This window comes from Muscardinus avellanarius, assembly GCF_963383645.1.
Source record: "Muscardinus avellanarius genome assembly, chromosome: 2".
In the NCBI taxonomy this organism is placed as follows: domain Eukaryota; kingdom Metazoa; phylum Chordata; class Mammalia; order Rodentia; family Gliridae; genus Muscardinus; species Muscardinus avellanarius.
In genome coordinates this window covers 30,127,681-30,149,544 of record NC_137787.1, presented here as the reverse complement: position 1 = coordinate 30,149,544, position 21,864 = coordinate 30,127,681, and the positions used below count along the sequence as shown (strand labels likewise).

Here is a 21,864-nt window from a genome sequence, read left to right as displayed (position 1 = left end):
GATTTAAAATTTTTTTGTTAAGTAATATATTACTGATATCTTTTACTTAATTTTCTTCTTTTTTTTTTTCCTCCCAGGAGACCTTCGAGCTTGCACATACTGTAGAAAAATAGCTTTAAGTTATGCTCATTCCACAGATAGTAATTCCATTGGGGAAGACTTGAATGCTCTTTCGGATTCTGCTTGCTCTGTGTCTGTTCTTGACCCGAGTGAACCCCGAACACCTGTTGGGAGTAGAAAAGCCAGCCGGAACATCTTCCTAGAGGATGATTTGGCCTGGCAAAGGTATTGTTATTTGAATATAATTTTACTTATATTTGAGAAATGCTAGTAGTCTTATGACCTGAAGGTGTCTTAGTTAATATTTTACTTTGGTTAATCTTTTTTTTTTTTTTTCCTGAAAATTCACCTTTCTCTCTGAGTTACTTTCAGAAAGATCACAGATGTTACGGATGGTGATATCGACTAGTTAGAATATAGCCAGGCGTGGTGGCGCACGCTTGTAATCCCCGCGCTTGGGAGGCGGAGACAGGAGTATCGCGCTGGTTTGGAGCCAGCCTTGCTGGCTTAAGAGACCCTGTTTCTTAAACCTGCTTTGCTTTATTAAATTACATTTGCCAATAATGAGCTCACATAAATAAAAGGCATTACTAAATAAGCAAGAACTAAAAAATCTCTTTACTCGGCATTATATTAAATACCGAATCCATTTTTAAAATTTATAAGATGTATATATGTAATAATCATGATGCTACCAACATCAAAGGACTCATCCCATGAAACTATTTAAGAAAAAAAGGACTGTTGTCACTGACTTTAAAGTGACTCTGTGTGTGTATCTGTGTGTGTGGTACTGGAGATGGAACCCAGGGTCTTTTATACCTCTGGCTACACTCCCAGACATATTTTAAACTATTTTATATTTTATTTGGAAACAGGGTCTCACTAAGTTGCTGAGAGCCTTGCTAAGTAGCTGAGGCTGGCTTCGAACCTGTGCAATCCTCCTGTCTCAGCCTCCCAAGTACTGGGATTACAAGCGTGCGTCACCACGCCCAACTTGAAGTGATTTTAAAGTGCCTGTGTTTGTTGAGCATTGGCAGGCTTATAATCCCAGTACTTGAGATGCTGAGACAGGAGGATCACAGGTTCATAGCCAGCCTCAGCTACCTAGTAAGGCCCTCTGCAACTTAGTGAGACACTGTTTCAAAATAAAGAATAAAATAGGGCTAGGGGTGTAGCTTGAAGGTAGAATGCTGCTGGCTTCAATCCCTAGAACTGCAAAAAAAAAAAAAAAAAAAGTGCCTGTATTCCTGTTCCTAATGCCTCTTTTCCTTTACCTCAATGAAATCACAGTAGTAAACCGGGCATGGTGGCGCACGCTTGTAATCTCCAGTTTCCTGAGAGATGTGAGATCGATGTCTGAGGTAGAATAATAGTTCCATGTTAGGTGCCATGGTAGTTGTTTATGTTCATTTTCTTTTTGTCATCACATCTCTTGTATAGGCACTGCTTTCTCCATTTGCCACTTGTGGATGTTGAGGTTCAGAAAGATTAAGTAATGAACCCAAGGTCACATAGCTAGTAAAAAGTGAAGCCTGCACTTGGACCTAGGTTTGCCTGACTCTGGTGATGTTCTAGTAGGTTGTGGGGACTGGGAATATAATTTTGGAACTCTGATTTCTCACCCAAATCACTTCTATCATATACACACACAGACACGTGTGCACAGACAAATATATATACATACATACATTTATAAGTACATATATTTGTATTCTGTAAGTCACCCATCTAACCATTTTCTTTTAATTTTGGTTTTGGGAATTAAATCCAGGGGTATTCTACCTCTGAGTTGTACCTCTAGGTCTTTTCCTTTTTTCTTTTGATAAGGAATCTTGCTAAGTTGCTGAGGGTTTCACTAAATATTGCCGAGGCTGTTCTTGAACCTCTGATTCTCCTGTCTCAGCCTCCTAAGTACTGGGATACCACACCTGACTATCCAGCCAGTTTTTTTATTTAATTGGCATTCTATTGACATTCTATATACTTATAAGCTTTCCTAATCATTCATTTGGCATTAGGTATATTTATGATAAAAATGTAGTAAGGAAGAAAAATGACCCACAATCTTGTTATTGCAGGAAAGATTTATTTATTTTTTGCAGGTTTGGGAATGGAACCCAGGGGCATTTGACCTCTGAGCTACACCTCCTGCCCTGTTTTTTATTCTTTATTTTGAAACAGGGTCTCACTAAGTTGCGGGGGTCCTTACTAAGTAGCTGAGGCTGTGAACCATGATCCTCTGATCTCAGCCTCCCAAATGCTGGGATTACAAGCGTGTGCCACCATGCCTGGCTAATTTGTTTTTAAATGTTAGAGCACCTTCTTGGAATTGGATTTGCTGCTTACTGTCCCAAATGATCTCAGTATTTATATATATTTTTTAATAGTTTGATTCATCCAGACTCTTCAAATACTGCTCTTTCAACAAGACTTGTATCTGTTCAAGAGGATGCTGGGAAGTCTCCTGCTCGAAACAGGTAAACTGCCAAATAAAATATTCTGTCTGATTGTTTTTCCCCATTGTAATGAGAACAAACATAAAAAGGCAATATTGCTTGTCATAATTTCCTAGCTCGAGAGCTTAGCTAAACTATTACTTCCTTTTTGTGGTTAACTCTTGGTGTTTCTCAGTGGCTCTTTCCAATATTGTCCCCTGGCTCTTGATACTGGGATCTACACAGTTCTGTCTTCTCATTAGTAGAAGACCTGATGGATGTGAGAAAAGGAGTCATGTGGGCATTTTGCTGACTAGCATATCAGGAAAATAAGAATAGCAAGTTCTGAACGAAAATCCCACCTGGCAAGGAACAACAGGTCCTCCTATGTGCCTGGAGGAGGCCATGATTACTAGGACTTTGTTATTTACTCTGAGAGGGGGAGCTATTTTGGTTTTTCTTTTTTCCTTAATTTTTAATTGTTTTTTTTTTTTAATTTTCAAGCTTGCACAGAGAATAGTAGGAAAATAAACGATCATATATTCTTCATTAATATTTTTTTATTCATAATATTACCTTCTTTTTCTTTTTGATTTTTTTTGGGGGAACTGGGGATGGAACCCAGGGGTATTCTACCTCTGTACTACACCCCCAGCCCTATTTTTTATTCTTTATTTTGAAATAGGGTCTCACTGAGTTGCAAAAGGTCTCATTAAGTAGCTGAGGCTGTCCTCAAACCATGATCCTTCTGTCCCAGCCTCCCAAATGCTGGAATTAACAAGCCTGCGCCACCATGCCCAGCGTTATTCTTAATATACTTTTATAGGTGCATTGTAATTATACGTCATAATTAGGCTTAGAGTAATAGGAACATACGTGCAAATAGCACTTGTGTTTCCCTCACACTAAACCGCAGTATGATGTACAGTTACAATGCACCAATAAAAAAAGTTAGAAAAATTAGAGCAAGTCAATGAAATTGAGTACAGAAAATAAATAGGAAAAAATGAAACCAAAGCTAATTCTTTGAAAAGATCAATAAAATCCTTAATCTTTAGTCTGGCTATAAAAATGAACAACATGAAGATCCAGAGGAATTAATAAATACATAGAGATGGAATGATACACTTTTGAATGAAAACTGAATCACGGAAGAAATAGAGAAATTTAAAAACATTATTAAGCCGAGCGTGGTGGCGCACGCTTGTAATCCCCGCACTTGAGAGGTGGAGACAGGAGGATTGTGCAGGTTCGAAGCCAGCCACGCTGGCTTAAGAGACCCTGTTTCCAAATTTAAAAAAGTATAAAAATGGGTCTGGGAGTGTAGCCTGGAGGTAGAAGGGTTTCCAGGAACCCCAGTACCACCAAAAACAACAACAAAAACAAAACAAAACAAAAAAAACCCACACATTATTAAGATTTATTAATTTAAAATTTACCTATTTGTTTTGTTACTTTTATATAATACATATATTTTTCTGAATCACTTGAGAGCACCTTGAAAACTATCATTTTTTTAATTTATAGAATTTATTTTTTAAGCAGTTTTAGCTTCATAGCACTCTGTGCCTTTTCCTCCAGATCCTGTCCTGCTCCTCTCCCTTCCCATTCATAATATAGAGATTGGTATTGAAAGCTTCACGAATGTACATAGGGTTGTTTGAACTGTTTCCTTCATCAAATCTCATGTCTTCCACCCCCTCCTTTTTCCCCAAATCCCCTTCTACTATTTTACTGGTATCTCCTCATTTATGTGAAGTCTCCTGTTTCTCAAGTTTTTTTGTTGTTTCCACATATACAAGAAAATATATGACCCCTCACTTTTTGAGACTGACTAATCTCATTTAGCATAATATTCTCTAATTCCATCCATTTTCCTGCAAATGACATAATTTTGTACTTTTTTAAATAGCTGAGTAAAGTTCTGTTGTGTATATACCAGTTTTGTAATCCATTTATCTGTTGATGGACACATAGGCTGGTTTCATAGTTTGGCCCTTGTGACTTGGATATACATATTTTGCTATAATACCCTGATGGTAGATTTTTTTGGAAAGATAACCTGGAAGTGGTGTAGCTGGGTCACATGGAGGTCAATACCCATTCTTCTGAGGAGTCTCCACAATGGCCGCACTAATTTGCAGTCCCACCAACAGTGTATAAAAGATTCCTATTTCCTCACATCCCACCAGCATTTAATATTTGTATGTTGGAAATTTGGTCCTATACCCTCTTCAAGAAACTGTAGAGTCTCTGGTCTGTTTTCTAGGTCTTTTATCTATCTTGATTTGACTTTTGTGCAGGGTGAGAGATTGGGGTCAAATTCTAATCTTCTACAGATGGATAACCAGTTTTCCCAGCACCATTTGTTGAAAAGACTCTTTTCTCCAGCCTGTGTTTTGGCACCTTTGTAAAAAGTCATTGGTTACATGTGTGAAGATTTGTTTCTTTGTCATCTGTTCTGTTGGTCTGTGTCTATCATTGTGCCAACACCATGCTATTTTATTACTATAGCTTTGTAGTATTTCAGATCAGGTATTCTGATGCATGATTGTTATTGTAAAGAATTGCTTTGGCTATTTTGAGCCTTTTGTTTTTCCATATGAATTTTAGGACAGTTTTTTCTAGTTCTATGAAGAATGGCATTAGTATTTTAATAGCAATTACACTGAGTGTGTATATGGCTTTTGTTAATATATCCATTTTGGTAATATTTATTCTGTCTATATAAGAACATGGAATGTCTTTACAACTTCTAAGTTTTTCCTCAATTTTTTTTCTTTAGTGTTTTATATTTTCTGCTGTAGAGTTCTTTTACTTCTTTGGTTAGATTTATTACTAAGAATTTTACTTTTTTGAGGCTATCATGAATTGATTGCTAATGTTCCTTAAACTGATGAAACAAAAATATATTAAGTGAGGATAGTATTTTAAATAGAGTTCTACTACTGAGAAAAAAAGGAATTTTTGGGGGGCGTATAACATTTTGCTTAGTTGTGGTTCAGAATTAGTGTTTTCTGTCATTGGTTGATTGCAGGATGCCCAACTATAAAAATGGTGCTGTTTTCTTAGGTCCTTGTCTATACAGAAACAGGACGTAGTATGGATTTGGCCTTTGGGGCATAGGTTTGTGATCCTAATCTGCAAAATTATTGCTATATTTAGTTGCCATTCTTTATATTTCTCAATTAAAAAAAACCCTAATTTGCAGTATATTTAACAAGAACAGTTTATATCTACTTCTGTGAAATATTACTGTTATATATGAACTTTATAATTATTTTCTATAGTCTTTCCATAACTATTTTATTTTAAGCTTATTTCCCAATAATTTTATACTCACATAGAAATGACAAATACAGTACAGAGAGTTTCTGAGTGTCCTTCCTTCAGTTTCCCCAATAGTGACGTTATACATAACCATCATAACTACTTTTAAAAGTGTTGTTAATATTGTCAAATAAGCATTTATTTGACTATGAGTTTTCATTGTAAATTTACAACTGTGATTTTACATTTTTTTATTTTCAGATCAGCTAGCATTACAAACCTGTCATTGGATCGCTCTGGTTCTCCTATGGTACCTTCATATGAGACATCTGTCAGTCCCCAGGCTAACCGAACATACATTAGGACAGAGACCACTGAGGATGAACGCAAAATTCTTCTGGTACCAGTCCAGTATCTTTGACCCATTGGTAGTTTTGATCATAAAGAATGCTTAATACTGATTGTTAAGAAACATGTAAATGAAATAGCATATAAAGTAGACAAATAATTATCCTAACGTTTTACTCAAATCACCTGAAGAGCTGTCTGCATATGCTTTCTGCACTCATTGCATTAGCTTTTTTTTTTTACCCCTTTCATCTGCTATGATCAGAATTCAGTATCCTATGCAATATGAGAGCTTAACTCTTAGTTACGTCCTAGCTTGCTACTTCAACTTTGAAACATGTTTCTCATATATATGGAAAAACTTTGAGACATTTAATTCTATGTTTATATGAAATAATAATTAGTTTTTTCAGTTAGGAAGGAAAGTGAATCATATTTAAAGATATGAATTATTTATAGAAGTAAGCAGTCGCATGGCATTTTCTATGGACTGAAGTAGGGTTTACTAACTGGTAGAGAGTCTTAAGTTGGGGTCTCTGGGTAATAAGAATGGAAAGTGACTTGTGTCCACCTGGTAGAAGGCAATGTATTCAGTCCTTTCTTAAAAGTTTAGATTTAAACCTGTAGTTGCTGAAAAACATTGAAAGTTTTTTGAGCAGTAAGTAATTCACTGAAAACCTTTCTTTAGAAAAAATGATTAGAAATCAGTGGAGTGAAATCCACTGGGAATAGTTATCTTTGGTTCGTGTAATCAGCTGTCATCACTGTTCACCCTTACTCTGTCTCCAAAGAAGAATATAATTTATACTTCACTAGGAGACTGGTAATATATGCTGCTGACTGAAAAAAAGTAGTACTTCGGATAGTTGGTTTTCAAGAGGAAAAGTTATGCCTCTAATTACCTGGGCTGAGTTCAAGCTGTTCCCCATGTGTTCTTTATGTTAAAGTGAATGTTCAAAGTGTTCTAAAGAAATTTAAATCAAGAAACATGTAAATGAAATAGCAAAATCACAGGAAAGCATCTGAAAAGGTATACAGCATCCTTCTCAGTAATTACTTGCTCTTCATGTGATTGCAGGACAGTGTTCAGTTAAAGGACCTGTGGAAAAAAATCTGCCATCACAGCAGCGGAATGGAGTTTCAAGATCACCGATACTGGCTGAGAACGCATCCCAACTGCATTGTAGGAAAGGAATTAGTCAACTGGCTAATCCGAAATGGACACATATCTACAAGGTATTGTGATCTTAAGAAAGAAGGTCTGATACTTTAAAATTTATTTTTAATGAGGACATATATTTGAAGACACATAAAAATGTAACACATTTCTTTGTGAGGGTGGTGTTTGCTTTATTTATTTGATTGGGGAACTGATTAGTCAATCTTCCTCCCATGAGTTGTAGCCAATAAAGACCAGTTTCAAGGAATCACATGAGGGTCACAGTTTGCCTTATTAAGAGCAGAAGTGGATAGTAATAGCCAAACACAGATCTCTTTTAGTAAAGTAGCATTCGAGAATGTAGTTAGATTCTAAGGTCAAAAGATTCTACTGCTCTTGTTCTCTAATCTCAACAACTTATTTTGAAAATTGGGTCCATAAGCCATTTTTGAAGGGGTCTAGCCTGTCTCACAAATCATTTGTAAAAAAGAACAATGGAGCCAGGTGCAGTGATGCATGCCTATAATCCCAGGACTTGAGAGGCAGAGAGAGGAGGATCTCAGATTCAAGACCAGCCTCAACAATTTAGTGAGACCCTCATCAACTTGGCGAGACCTTGTTTCAAAACAAAAAATAAAAAGTTCTGGGGGTGTAGTTTGGAGGTAGAATGCTTCAGGGTTCAATTATTAGTTAACCCCCACCCCCAGAATAACAGAAAGGGTCTGTTGCCTTTCAAATTAATGTATTCCCTATCTTTTTAACTTATTCAGATTAACTGCTTTTTTCCTCCCATGGTAAGAAACATATAGCTAAATAAGTAAAGTGAGAAATATTTATAAGGAGTGAAGGCCCATGATCAAATTTGGCTATATCTCTTGAGCTTTGTGCTATTAGTCAAATTATTCAATCTCTTTGAGACTTTGACCCTTTAATTCCATCATGAGGGGAATATTTGGTTCTATGAATAAGCTGTGGAATGAAATAAAATAATATTGGCTGAGTGCTTTATAAATTGTGAATACCAAATATAATATGTTAAATGTCCATTTCTCTCTCTCGCTCTCTCACACATATACACAAACATTTTATATCTATATCTGTAATATTTGGTATTGTCTTCTCATCAAGACTGTCAGCTTTAAGTGTAGGAGCCATAAATTTTTTTAAGAATGGTTCTGTTAGCCAGATGTGGTGGCACATGCTTGTAATCCCTGTACTTGGGAGGCTGAGACAGGATGGTCGCAGGTTCACGGCAGTCTTAGCCACTTAGTGAGACCCTCTGCAACTTAGTGAGATCTTGTTTCAAAAATAAAGAATAAAAATATAGGACTTGGGGTGTAGCTAGGAGATAAAATGTCTCTGGGTTCAATCTCCAATTCTATAAAACCCCAAACCAAACAAACCCAAAACACCCTGTTCTGTTAAGGATAGGGGTAGGCATGCATTGAGCACTCAGTGCTTGCTGTAATTAAGTCTTGATAAGACTACCTTGCCAGTAGGTTCTTCTTTACTGTGGCACCTAGAAGAATTTTAAAATTTCTTCGTCTCTTACCTATCCAAAAACCATTTGAAATTTCAATTCTGATTAGAACTGAAAAACAAGACAAACCAAAAACAAAAGTTGTATCTTACTTAGTACCTGTGAAATGATTGTGGCTGTTGAAGCATTTTCTCTTGGTCTGGATCCAGGGCACAAGCTGTGGCAATTGGACAAGCAATGGTGGATGGGCGATGGCTGGACTGTGTCAGTCACCATGACCAGCTCTTCAGGGATGAGTATGCACTATACAGACCGCTGCAGGTGATTCCTAGGTGTATTGCTTATGAGGATTTAGCAAACTTGCTTTGAAGTCTTTCTTCATTAGTGGTTATAAAAAGTAGTTGAATTTCCCAAGGGTACTATTTTCTATCAGGTTTCGCCAGCTATGTGAGGGGAATGTTAAAACCTGTGTGTGTGTGTGTGTGTGTGTGTGTGTGTGTGTGTGTGTGTGTTTTAAGTATGTAGCAGTAATGAAAATCTGCTGTTAAGATCAAACACTTTATTCATTTGCTTGAACTTGGTTAAAATTGGCTTTTTGGTATTATAGTTTTTTGTCATTTAATTTTAATGCTTTCAGCTTTATCAGTGTTTTTAGCACTAAGAGGAAATGAAATATATATAATAAAGTGATTGAAAAATTTAATGTTACCTACTTAAATACATTTGATTCTTTAGTCACTATTAAATTATTATTGTTTTAATATGCTTTTATTGGAGCATTATAGTCTAACATAATGTAAATCTTGTTATCAGTGACACACATGCACACAGCACTTAAGTGTCATTATTTGTCAATGGTAAAATGATGAATATCTTTTTTAACTTTAGGGAAATGGAAATTACTTAAGTATAGAACTTTAAAAATATCTTTCATTCTTAAGTTATGTAATTATATATAATTTTTAATACATAAATACTTAATACAAAAATACATTAAACATTTGTAAACTAAAATTGGGAACCTAATAGGTAGTAGAAAGGAATGACCACAAAGACTGGTATGGTATAATTTGTTAAAATATAGCAGTTATTTTCCAGGACATGTTCCAGGTTTTTCCCAGTGTTGGATTAAATTCTATGCTATCTTTATTCCCAGGACTAAAGGATGAAATAAAGTACTGTAAAATCTGTTTCAAAGAAAAGTTTTGTTAGTAATATGCTACCTAAGCCTTCTCATTAATGAAAATTATAGTGTTAAGAGTGAAACTGTCAGTGTGATGCTGTATAGCTTAGTTTTTTATTAATTTGGTTATTCTTATTTAAATTTACTCAGTCTCTATACATGTGCAAACATTGGGCTGCAGTGTTGTGACATCCTCAACATGGTTGACGTTGAGGGTCAATTGCTTGCATCCTGTCTTGATCCTTTCAGAGTACAGAATTTTCTGAGACACCTTCTCCGGACAGTGACTCGGTGAACTCTGTGGAAGGACACTCTGAGCCATCCTGGTTTAAAGACATAAAGTTTGATGACAGTGACACAGAACAGATAGCTGAAGAAGGTGACGATAATTTGGCTAGTGAGTTTGACTTTCTACCGTTTTAGTTTTTATAGATCATTACTGTGTATGTATGATAAAATGAGCATCTTGTTTAGTTACAACAATTCTACTTTATGATAACGGCTCAAACTAAATGCAAACGTCTGATAACAGTACTTCTCTTAGATACAGTATTTTCCTAGACTAACTCATTAGGCAACTGACATTTCCTGACTTTCCATACTCTCGAGTTTGCAGCGGCTTAAAAGTAATTCTGAGCAAAATAATATCTCAGCAAACAACTTTTTCATCTCTTTACTGTATCAGCCTTTCTCTCTGCAGAACCTCCAATATAATTCTTTATTTTAAAATTTGATTTTATATGTAACTGATCAAATTTATTAAATCTACACAGAAGTACATGAAAATACTGTATCCATTTTGGTATTGCACATTGGGCTTGTATATTAAAAAAACATTTTTCTCCTTTCCTCCAATACCCTGATAAAACCCATTTTTACCCCTCCTCTCCCTATATTTCTTTCCCCTCCCCAACACTAAAAGATTCTGCCAGTCCTAGCAAGCGCACCTCAGTCAGCAGTTTCCAGTCCACAGTGGACAGTGACTCAGCCGCTTCTATCAGCCTGAACGTGGAGCTGGACAACGTGAACTTCCATATCAAGAAGCCCTCCAAGTACCCACATGTGCCCCCTCACCCTGCTGACCAAAAAGGTAGGAGGTAGTCATGTCTGGAATCCAAACAGGCTGGAGAACTGGGCCATAGGATCTCATGCCAGCCTGTCCTCTAGCTTCCTCTGTCCCAGTGTCTGAGGGGATTTGGTGTGGGTTTGTTCCACCCTTTCTCATTTTCCCCAAACCTCCTCCCCATACCTTTTTTGGTTGGGTCCTTTTATTTGTTTTCTCCCTCAGTACCACCATGCCCAGTTTAAATCTTGTAATTTTTAAAAGGAACTGCATCTGACTGTTCTTCCCGTAATGTGCAACTTCCAAGGTGGCATTTCTTTGCATTTTATGACATGGATGTTCTGCTCTATTCTTTTCTCTTTCTTCATTTAACATTAGAAAGACTGTTTGCTTCTGCTATTTCGTAGTAATACAGTATTTCACTAAGTCTGTTCAGATGCTTAAGCTAGATTGGGGGAAGTGATTCACACATTTCAAAACATCTTTCCATTACAACTAAAAGGCCTCTTATGTATATGCTGTATTTATTTTTAAAAATTTTCTCTAATTAATAAAAAACTAATTATTTTAGCTAGTTCATTTGATGCTTTAGTCTACTGACTCAAAACTAATAATGGCTATATTCAAGACATTTGATATAAAAAGAACCATAAAGTAAATCATATATATTGATTGAACCCAGGGGCATTCTACCTCTAAGCCACACACACACACACACACACACACACACACACACACACACCCAGCCCTATTTTTTATTCTTTATTTTGAAACAGGGTCTCACTAAGTTGAGGAGGGCCTCACTGAGTAGCTGAGGCTGGCTCTGAACCGTGATCCTGGGATTACAAGCATGTGCCACCATGCCCGGCTAGTAAACCATTTTTAAACTACAACATAGCACATAAGAAATAAAAGGCCTTTTAAAAAAATGGATGATGAGGTTTACATTATTGGATGTAATTAAAATCAGTTTAAATAACTCTAACGTGGCATTATGTAAAAGTAAATTAAAAAGAATCGTGAGTAAATGAGTAATTATAAAAGTTTACTATGTCATAATTAACTAAAAATCATTACTATAAATATTAAGCACTTTATTCCATGATTTTATGTGGAATTTAGATTTTAAAATTTAAGTCTCTAAAGTTGAATTGTCTCTTCTCTTAAATTTAAAATGCGTGTATAGTTATTTGTTCTTCTCTATTTTAAGTTTAAAAGTAATAGGAATGAGGAGAATTTGAATTATATATCTGTCAGGATAGTTTGAAACAAATTTATATTTTAAAAATTATTCATAATTTAGTATAAACTATTGCTGTGATATGGTAGACTGTCATTTAAGGGTTGCAATGATAAAAAGGCATATCTTACTGAGAAATAAGAAATTTAGAGATTGAGGGGAAGGAGATTTGGCTGGCTGTGTGAAGTAAAATACACATCTTAATGGGAATTCTTAAAACAGAAGCAGGAAAAATGATGGAGTGACATCTGGGTGAGTATGAAAAGACAGCGACACTTAGGTGAAGTTAACTGTAGCCTGTGGTCAAATGGAGACTATCGTGATGCTTTGGAATATAGATTTACAGATGTGGGTCAGGGTTAGGAAAATGACAGAATCTCTCTTCTCTGACAGCTTTATTTGGCACTGGTTGGTAATTTTATTTTGTTGAAAGCTAAATGTAAAATGCACTTGTGACCTGCTGATGATATTACCTCTTGGAAAATTAAGGAAGTTTTGAAGATGTTGAAGAAAGTGATCTGTTATCATAGAATTCAGAAGAATGGACTGCTGGGCATAGCCCCACATTCACTTTAGAGAACCTAACTTCAGAATGTTGAGAGAGGAATAGAATAGGAGGTGCCAATAATGACATTTTTTACGTTACAACCTCTAATGGTATCTCTAGGGAAAATAAAAGAAGGAGCACCTGCAGTTGAAAAACCCATCATGACTCCTCTGGAACATCTCTGATCTCAAACCTTTAAAAAGATTGTCTATAAAGTTGAGTGGCAACCTTGATACGACAATGAATTTGAAAGAGGAGCCAGCACTTTTAAGAAACATGACAGGATAGTGGAAGTCCCGATGGCATTGAGAAAAGGTTCAAATTGCCATAGAAAGAAAGAAAAATTAGGAAAGCTTTTTAGGAAAGTCACTCTAATGTTGATGATTGAAAAAGGCTTTCTTTTCCTTTGTTAATATTACTTGTTACCAGGAAAGAACACAAATAGTTAAGAGGAAAGTAAAGTTCAAGAGAGTGAAAAGATTAAGACTGTCTGGCAGTCTTTAAATGTTCATTGCCAGGTTTAGGCTCATTATATGCCAAGTTATTGAAAGAGTTTGAAGCTGTGATCACAGAGCCAGAGTTTGTTATCCTTGAGGAATTGTGTAAAGTAGGACAAACACTAAGTGATTTCACTGAGAGATGAATTAAATTTTCTTAAAAGGTAGCTTCTTGATTTGTCATTGGAAGTACTGGCAAAATTATAGAATTTAGTGAACAGGGCATACTGTGATATTTAGGGAAAGATTGATAATGAATGGTCAACTGCATTGGTTAACTAAAACAAATTATTTAGAAAAACCTCATTTTAATCTTATGGTGATATGAGGTTGATAGGTTAGGATAATCAGACATAGATAATTAGACATTAAACTGTTTCCTTTGATTTTTTTTTTCTTTTTTTATGGTGCTGGGAATTGAACCCAGGGGCAGTCTACCTCTGAGCTATACCTTCAGCCTGATTTTTTTAATTCTTTAATTTTGAAACAGGGTCTCACTAAGTTGCAGAGGGCTTCACTAAGTAGCCGAGGCTGGCCGCGAACTTGCTATCTTGTCTCAGCCTCCCAAGTACTGGGATTATAAGCGTGTGCCACCACACCCAGGTGTTTCCTTTGATAATAATAAGGCATTTTTAGACAAATGGTTTTGTAGACAAAGATGACAATTTTGTACTTGAAATTTATTAAAGAGGTAGTTAAAGGCAGTGATCATATTTATTTTGTTAGAGGATATGTTCTTGAGCTTTTTAAAAATTATAAACAAATTCTTTTTTTAAAAATTTTTGTTGGTGATGCTGGGGATGAAACCCAGAGGCTTTCTACCTCCAGGCTATACTCCCAGACTTAGTTTCTGTTTTATTTGGAAACACGGTCTCACTACATTGCTGAGAGCCTCACTAAGTAGCTGAGGCTGGCTTCGAACCTGTGCGATCCTCCTGTCTCAGCCTCCCATGTACTGAGATTACGAGTGTGCACCACCACGCCCGGCTTAGACAAATTCTAATTTTTTTTTTTTTTTTGCATGTCTGGGGGATGGAACCCAGGGACATTCAACCTCTGAGCTACACCCCCTTCTCTATATTTTATTCTTTTTAAAATTTGAAACAGGGTCTCACTAAGTTGTGGAGGGCCTCACTAAGTAGCTGAGGCTGTCCAGGGTCTTAGCCTCCCGAATGCTGGGATTACAAGCCTGCACCCTACTCCTGGCTAATTGTATATTTTTAAGGGGTATAAAGTGATGGTATGACATGCATACAATGAAATGATTAAATCAAATTAATTAACATGACTATTAGCTCAAATGCTTATTTTTTGTGGTAAGAACCTTTAAAATTTACTTTCTCAGCAATTTTGAAATATATAATGCGCTATTATTAACTATAATCATTATTCTGTACAGTAAATCTCAGAAACTTACTTCCCCTATGTAACTGAAATTTTCTCTCGATTGACCATCATCTCCCCATTCTCTTTACCCCATCATTGTACTTCAACTATGGGCTGTTTCGTATGAAAAACACACAAGGAGCATAGTGTGTTTGGTGAATGTAAGAGTTCAGCAGTGCTGCTATTCCTATTAGCATTCATGTTCATATTAACATTAATACTTTTGGTTTGTTTTAATGGAAAAATGGAAATTATGCTTGAATGGAAATTAAAAGGGTAATTAATAATTTGATGATAGCAGAAAGAGGCTGTTCCTGAATTATACTGCATTTAATATATATATTTTTTTATTTTTGGTGGTTCTGGGGTTCCTGGAAGCCCTTCTACCTCTGGGCTACACTCCCAGACCTATTTTTATAGTTTTAAAATTTGGAAACAGGGTCTCACTTAATTGCTGAGAGACTCACTAAGTAGCTGAGGCTGGCTTCGAACCTGTGCGATCCTCCTGTCTCAGCCTCCCAAGCGTGGGGATTACAAGCATGCGCCACCATGCTTGGCTCTCTGGAGTATTCTTATAACTCCCAAGTTTTAGTTATCTGTAAATTCATTAGTTTAATGTAGCAGAATCCCCCCTTCCCTTTATTCGAATGTGATGGTGTATTTTTTTAGTAGCAATATAACATCTAGAATGAGTGTCCAGTGTAAAATTTTGTTCTGATTTGTGAATAGTGTCAGGATCCTGAGACAGCTGAAAACTATTCTATATTATGACTGACTAAGGGGATTGGACAACTTAAAATGGAGAAATGAAGAATTAATGTTACCTTTAGGTATCTAAAGAGTACCTGAATGGCTGAAGATAGAACTAGGCTCACTAGTTAGGAGTAGTGAGCTTTTGCCACCAAGCACTGGGAGTGCCTCAGGTTGTATGTAAATGTCCATCTGTCTGGGTTACTGAGGGCAGATGCCCACACTGGGTGAAGAGCAAGAGACACTTAGTGTCTCTTGATTCCTTTTAATTCTATATCTGTAAAGTGAAAAAAATGTAGATTTAGAGTTAAATTATAGTGAGTATGAGGAATCCTTTAGCCTACTCAGTAAGACTATTATAGAAGAGGTTTTATCACTTAAAAGAAAATAATTATTAGATTGACTTGTTAGGTCATTTACAACCTCTATAATTTGAGGACTTTAAACTACTTAAAAATGTATTTGACTTTCACAGTTCTTTCTCGCTAGTTTTTTCTTTCTTATTTTTTTTGAGGTACTGGGGATTGAGCCCATGCTAAGGGCTGAGTTAACATCCTTATCCTTTCTTAAAATATTACTAGCACAGTAACAAGAATTACTCTTTTTTGATTTGTCATATGAAGTTGAAATATAATTACTTTGCTCTTTGTTAAGGCTAATATGAACACTACTTTTTTATTTTGTGGGTCTGGGGATGGAACCCAGGGGCACTCGACCTCCGAGCTAAACCCCCTGCCCTATTTTTTATTCTTTATTTTGAAACCGGGTCTCACTGAGTTGCAGAGGGTCTCACTAAGCAGCTGAGGCTGTCCGCGAACCGCGATCCTCCAGGTCTCAGCCTTCCGAATGCTGGGATTACATGCGTGCACCACCACGCCCGGCTTAAGATGAACACTACCAGAAAGTAAAAACTTCCAGAGTGAGCCAGGCAGCATGGCGCACACCTGTAATCCCAGCAAGTCAGGAGGCTGAGGTAGGAGGATTGCAAGTTAGAGGTCAGCTTGAGAAAATTAGCAACATTTTGTCTCAAAGTGAAAAAATATTGGAATATAGCTCAGTGGTTGAGTGCTTGCCAAGCAAATGTAAGGCCTTGGGTTTAACCCCTTGTACTGGGGGAAAAGAAAGAAAAAGAAAAAGATTGACAGAGTGACCTAAGAGTTATGTGAAAGAACAGAATTCTTCAGCTTCTGCTTTTATTCTCTTTAAGTAAATACAAATGAGAATGACTTTTTATTTTCCCACTGAAGTTAAATGTAATACTTATTAAATATTTCCTCATGGATTGTCCTTTGTTTACAAAATTTGTTGAAATGTCTATTTAAAAAATTATTCATGCTTTTATCTTATGTAAAAACCTTATTTTTGGAAGCTTGTAAAACTAAATGTGATCTTTGTCTTGGTTAAGTTTTTCGTCATTGGCCTTGGAGAATCGTACAACTGAAGTATATTTTATACGTGTTGAAAGTGGGATTCTGGACCGTTCTTGGAAAGTTAGCAAGTTAAACTTATCAAGGAAAGTAAAAACCCCTGCTACCTAAGCCCCTAGATCTAATTTCCCCTGTACAGAAAAACATGGGATAGAGAAGAATGTTTTATCATAAGGAAAGAGACGAGTGATCCAGGATGGGGAATATTGCACAATGGGGAATATTACACAAGGACATTTGATCGGAGTTCTTTCAAAAGTCATTATCACAAAAAGGAAGAAAGGTGGGAGGTCTGTTTTAGGTTAAAAGTAGCACAGCACCCGAATACTGAGCTTTTTAAAAGACCCAAGTTTGAGAGAAAAAACATTTTATTTAAGGCATTTTGGCAGATAGGCATGGTGGCGCACGCTTGTAATCCCAGTACTTGGGAGGCTGAGACAGGAAGATCGCGGTTCGCAGCCAGACTCAGCTACTTAGTGAGGCCCTCCACAACTTAGTGAAACCCTGTTTCAAAATAAAGAATAAAAAATAGGGCTGGGGTGTAGCTCGGAAGTAGAATGTCTCTGGGTTCCATCCCCGGTACTGCAAAATAAATAAATAAAGGTGGGGGGACAATAGGATAAATTTCAATATGGATCAGTTCTATGATTTTAAGATATTGTCCGGGGCTGAGGATATAGCTCAGTGTATAGCGTGCTTGTTTAGCATGCATGAGGGCCTGGGTTTAATCCTCAGCAGCAGCAGCAGCAGCAGCAGCAGCAGCAGCAGCAGCAGCAACAACAACATATTGTCAGTTTTCTAAGTATTTAAATAGTATAATGGCTATAAAGAAGAATCCTATTTTTAAAGATGCACATTGAAGTATTCTGGTAAAGTGTTGTGATGTGTGAAGATTTAAATGATCAGGAAAAAAAAAGCATATATACATATAGAATAAAAGCAGGTATAGCAAGTTCTTAACTATTATTGAGCCTACATGGATAGTACACAGCATTTTCTGTATGTTTGAACTTTTTCCATAATGTTGGGAAATAGCCCATCATTTCTGGAACTTTCTGTATATTTAAAATTTAGTGTGAGCAGCTGGGCGTGGTGGCGCACGCTTGTAATCCCAGCATTCGGGAGGCTGAGACTGGAGGATCATGGTTCTGGGACTGCCTCAGCTACTTAGTGAGGCCCTCCACAACTCAGTGAGACCTGGTTTCAATATAAAGAATAAAAAATAGGGCAGGGGTGTAGCTCGGAGGTCGAATGCCCTTGGGTTCCATCCCCAGATCCGCAAAAAAAAACAACCCCCCCAAAAAAACCAAAATAAAACAAAACAAAAAAAACCAAAAAAAAAAAAAACCCTTTAGTGTGAGCAGTATGCTTGTAAAGAACATTAGTTGAACTAATAGCACTTAGCATTTTATCTGTGAGGAAAGTTTAGAAATAAAGTATATTGGGTATATATGGCATGGTGAACTTCAATTTTTTTGTGTGTGTGTGTGTATGTGGTATTGGGATTGAACCCAGGAGCATTTTACCTTCAAGCTTTATCCTAGCCCTATTTTTTCATTCTTTATTTTTAAACAGGGTCTCACTAAGTTGTAGAGGCCCTCATTAAGTAGCTGAGGCTGGCTGCGAATCTGTGATCTTCCTCTCTCAGCCTCTCAAGTAAAGGGATTACAAGCATGTGCCATCACTCCCAACCTGAACTTGAATTCAAAATAAAATATTTTGAATATTTTATTTATTTAAAAGTCAAAATATAGAATTCAAAATACTGAATTCTAAATAAAATAAAATAAAATTTTGCTTCTGGTTTGGGAGGATGAGCATATTGGCTTATTTTTTTTTAATTTTATTTTTTATTGGTGCACTGTATTCATACATCATAGTGGGATACAAACTTTTGTAGACATACATGCACACATCGCCAGTCAACCCCCACCCGATCCCCACCCCGTCCCCTCCCCATCCCTCCTTCCCATGCTTGGCTTAGTGGTTGACATCTAGTTTTATAGCAATTTATCCAAAATTAACAATGATAATCTCACAGAACAGTTTCATTTGTCTGATACCAAGCTTTTGATGACTTAAAGATAACATTTCAATATTTCTTTTTGCTTTCTTTCTTACCAGAGAATATTTTTTTTCTATTTTTTTAGGTGAAACTATCATATATTTATATATTTATTTTTCAGAAAAAAATCTGTCCTAATATGGAATATGGATTCTAGATACCCAAAACGATCTTGAAAAAGAACAAAGCTAGAAGACATATATTTCAAACCATATAAAGCTACAAATTGAAACAGTGTAGTACTGTTCTAAAGGCAGATATATAAACCATTGGAGTTAAATACAAGCCTAGAGCTAAATTCTTCCTTATATTGTCAAGTTATTTTTGACAAGGTTTCCACGAACATTTGCTGGTGGAAATAATAATCTTTTAACTAAATATTGTTGAAGAATAATACTTACATGGAAAAGAATAAAATTGGACCCTTACCTAATCCCATATACAAATATTAACTCAAAATAGATAAAAGACCTAAATCTAAATCTTAAGACTATAAACTTTTAGGAGAAAATCTGGGTCATAAAACCTCACAACATTGAAATTGGCAGTGATTTCTTGGATATGATTTCAATGGCACAGGCAACAGAAGAGTATACAAACTCCCTAAAAAATAAAAAAAAAATATTGTATATCCAAAGACAGTGTAAACAGAGTTAAAAGTTACTGATAGAATGGGATAAAATATTTCCAAATGCTATATCTGAAGGTATATTAATATTCCAACTAGAAATCCTAAAAATTAGCAACAATAAAAGCAAACAATACAATTTAGAGATAGGTAAAAGACTAACATAAGTAATGAATCTCCACAGATAACCAATCTTAGTTGTCTGTTGGATGGAAAATCTTGTTTCTCTGGTTCTGGTGTGTGTTACCTATTTCTTCTTTGTAGTTAATCTCTTTGAGTATTTTCTCTAGCGCTGGTTTTGAAGACATAAATTCCTTCAGTTTCTGTTTGTCATGGAAGCTTCTTATTTCTCCATCTAATTTGATAGAAAGTTTTGCTGGGTAGGAAATTTTTGGCTGGAAGTTGTTTTCTTTCAGAGTTTGGAATATGTTACTCCAAGCCCTTCTGGCTCTCATGACTTGGTTTGGGAAGTCTGGAGTGATTCTAATTGGTTTGCCTCTGAATGTCACTTGGCCCTTTGTTTTTGTTGCCTTTAAGATTCTCTGCTTGGCTTCCACATTGGTCATTTTGACAATTATGTGGCGTGGGGATCCTCTTCTCTGATCTTGTCTAAAGGGAGTTCTATAAGTTTCCTGGATCTGTGTATCGACCTCTTGCTCTATGTTTGGAAAATTTTCTATTACTTCCTTGAAGAGATTGTTGATCCCTTTGGTTTCACTTTCTTTTCCCTCCTCTATTCCAATTATTCTTAGGTTAGCTCTCTTAAAATGGGCCCATATTTCTTCAATGTCAGATTCCTGCTGTCGGATATTTTTTTCTAGATTAGAAACTATGCGTTCATTTTTGGAATGATCATCTTCTAAGAGCGAGATTCTGTTCTCCATGTGGTCTAATCGGTTGTTCATGCTTTGAATTGAGGCCTTTACTTCATTAATTGCATCCTTTATCTCTTTTTGGCTCTCTCTGAGTTCTTTTCGAAGCACCTTATTATTTCTACAGTTATTTTCCTGATTTGATCTTCTAGAAATCTCTGATTTTCTGTTTTATCAGGTTCTGATGTTGTGGGTTTGTGGGCATTCATTGCTCGAGTGTTATTCCTCTTTCCCATGATTTTGGAAGTTTGTGCCTTCTCTGGGTTCTTCCCTTGGGTCACTATGACTTCGCTTAAGGTGCGATCTCGAGTCTGTAGTATCTCTGACTCCACTACTCCTTTACTGGGTTGTATCACAGAGTCTCTGACCCAGGGAGTCGATAGAGGCTGCTTTAGACTATGGGGGGGTGCCAGGTTGGGCGTTCTCCTATGGTGTGATATCTCTGCCAACACCACTCCCCCACTGGGTCACGTCCCAGGGAGTACAGTACTGGGATTTCTCCTCTGTGGCCCGCAATTTGACTCACTGTTCTTGAGTACGCAGATGTAGCTGTACTGGACTCGGTGAATTCACTGCTGCTGCCGCCGGTGGCAATATGGTGCTGCTGGTACGCCCTCGGCCGTGAGGCTGGCGTATTTTTTCTTCTCTGGTTTTGAGTTCCACTCTGAGTCCCTGCAGCGTGTGCTGAGCTCAGCCACTGGGAGCTTTAGATGCTCCCTGCGCCGAAAGATCCCGCCTGGCTGTTCCGCAGCGGTTCACCTCGGCTTGCTGTAGCCGTCCGATGAATTCGCCGCTGCCGCCGGCAGTATGGCGCTGCTGCTGCGTCCTCGGGCGTGAGGCCGGTGTATCTCCTCTGTGGCTTTGAGCTCTGTTCTCAGTCCGCTTTCTCTCTGGAGCCTGGTGATTTTTTTGTTTCTCTGCTGATGGTGTTTTCTGGCTTGAAAGGCGCTGATTTTGTGGTAATGGAGATTGGTTGTTAGCGGGGCTCTTAAGTCCCGCTTTTCTCGGTCGCCATCTTCCCGGAAGTCCTCAAACAATTTCAGCATATTGGCTTATAAACATATTTACTTTTAAAACTCATTTGCTTACAAATGAACTTGGAAAAATTGTTTGTAGAACTTTTACCTAAAGGAGTTAAAATGTGATGTGGTTTGATTTGCATTGTACAAGGAACCCTATTTGAGCTATGGTTGGTCACTGATTTAGAGGAAAGCTCAAGGGGAAGTAAAAAGTAAGTTTCACATGTTAAAAAATTTTTTTTAATTTTAAAAGCATTTAGAATGTGTTCAAGAGTTATCTTCTGGCAAGTATTTGGCAGTGTTTGGAAAGAATGAAGAACAAAAACTTTCATTCTAATCCAGTTAACAACCTGAGAAGTTATATCATTATCCTTTGCCATTTTCACTTTCATATGATTTTGTTTTATTGCTTCTATTCAGGAATTTAAAAAA

General features: G+C 36.7%; 1 protein-coding gene across 1 annotated transcript in view; it reads left to right on the top strand.

Annotated features, from left to right (window-relative positions):
- PIKFYVE (phosphoinositide kinase, FYVE-type zinc finger containing) overlaps window positions 1–21,864 on the top strand; it is a gene marked incomplete at both ends in the record, with an annotated part of 85,753 nt that overhangs the window by 17,189 nt on the left and 46,700 nt on the right. The window contains 7 exon segments of the mRNA XM_080689609.1: window positions 78–285; window positions 2,451–2,540; window positions 6,030–6,168; window positions 7,195–7,352; window positions 8,965–9,076; window positions 10,188–10,335; window positions 10,861–11,028. Coding sequence (XP_080545735.1) covers window positions 78–285; window positions 2,451–2,540; window positions 6,030–6,168; window positions 7,195–7,352; window positions 8,965–9,076; window positions 10,188–10,335; window positions 10,861–11,028 — 1,023 coding nt within the window.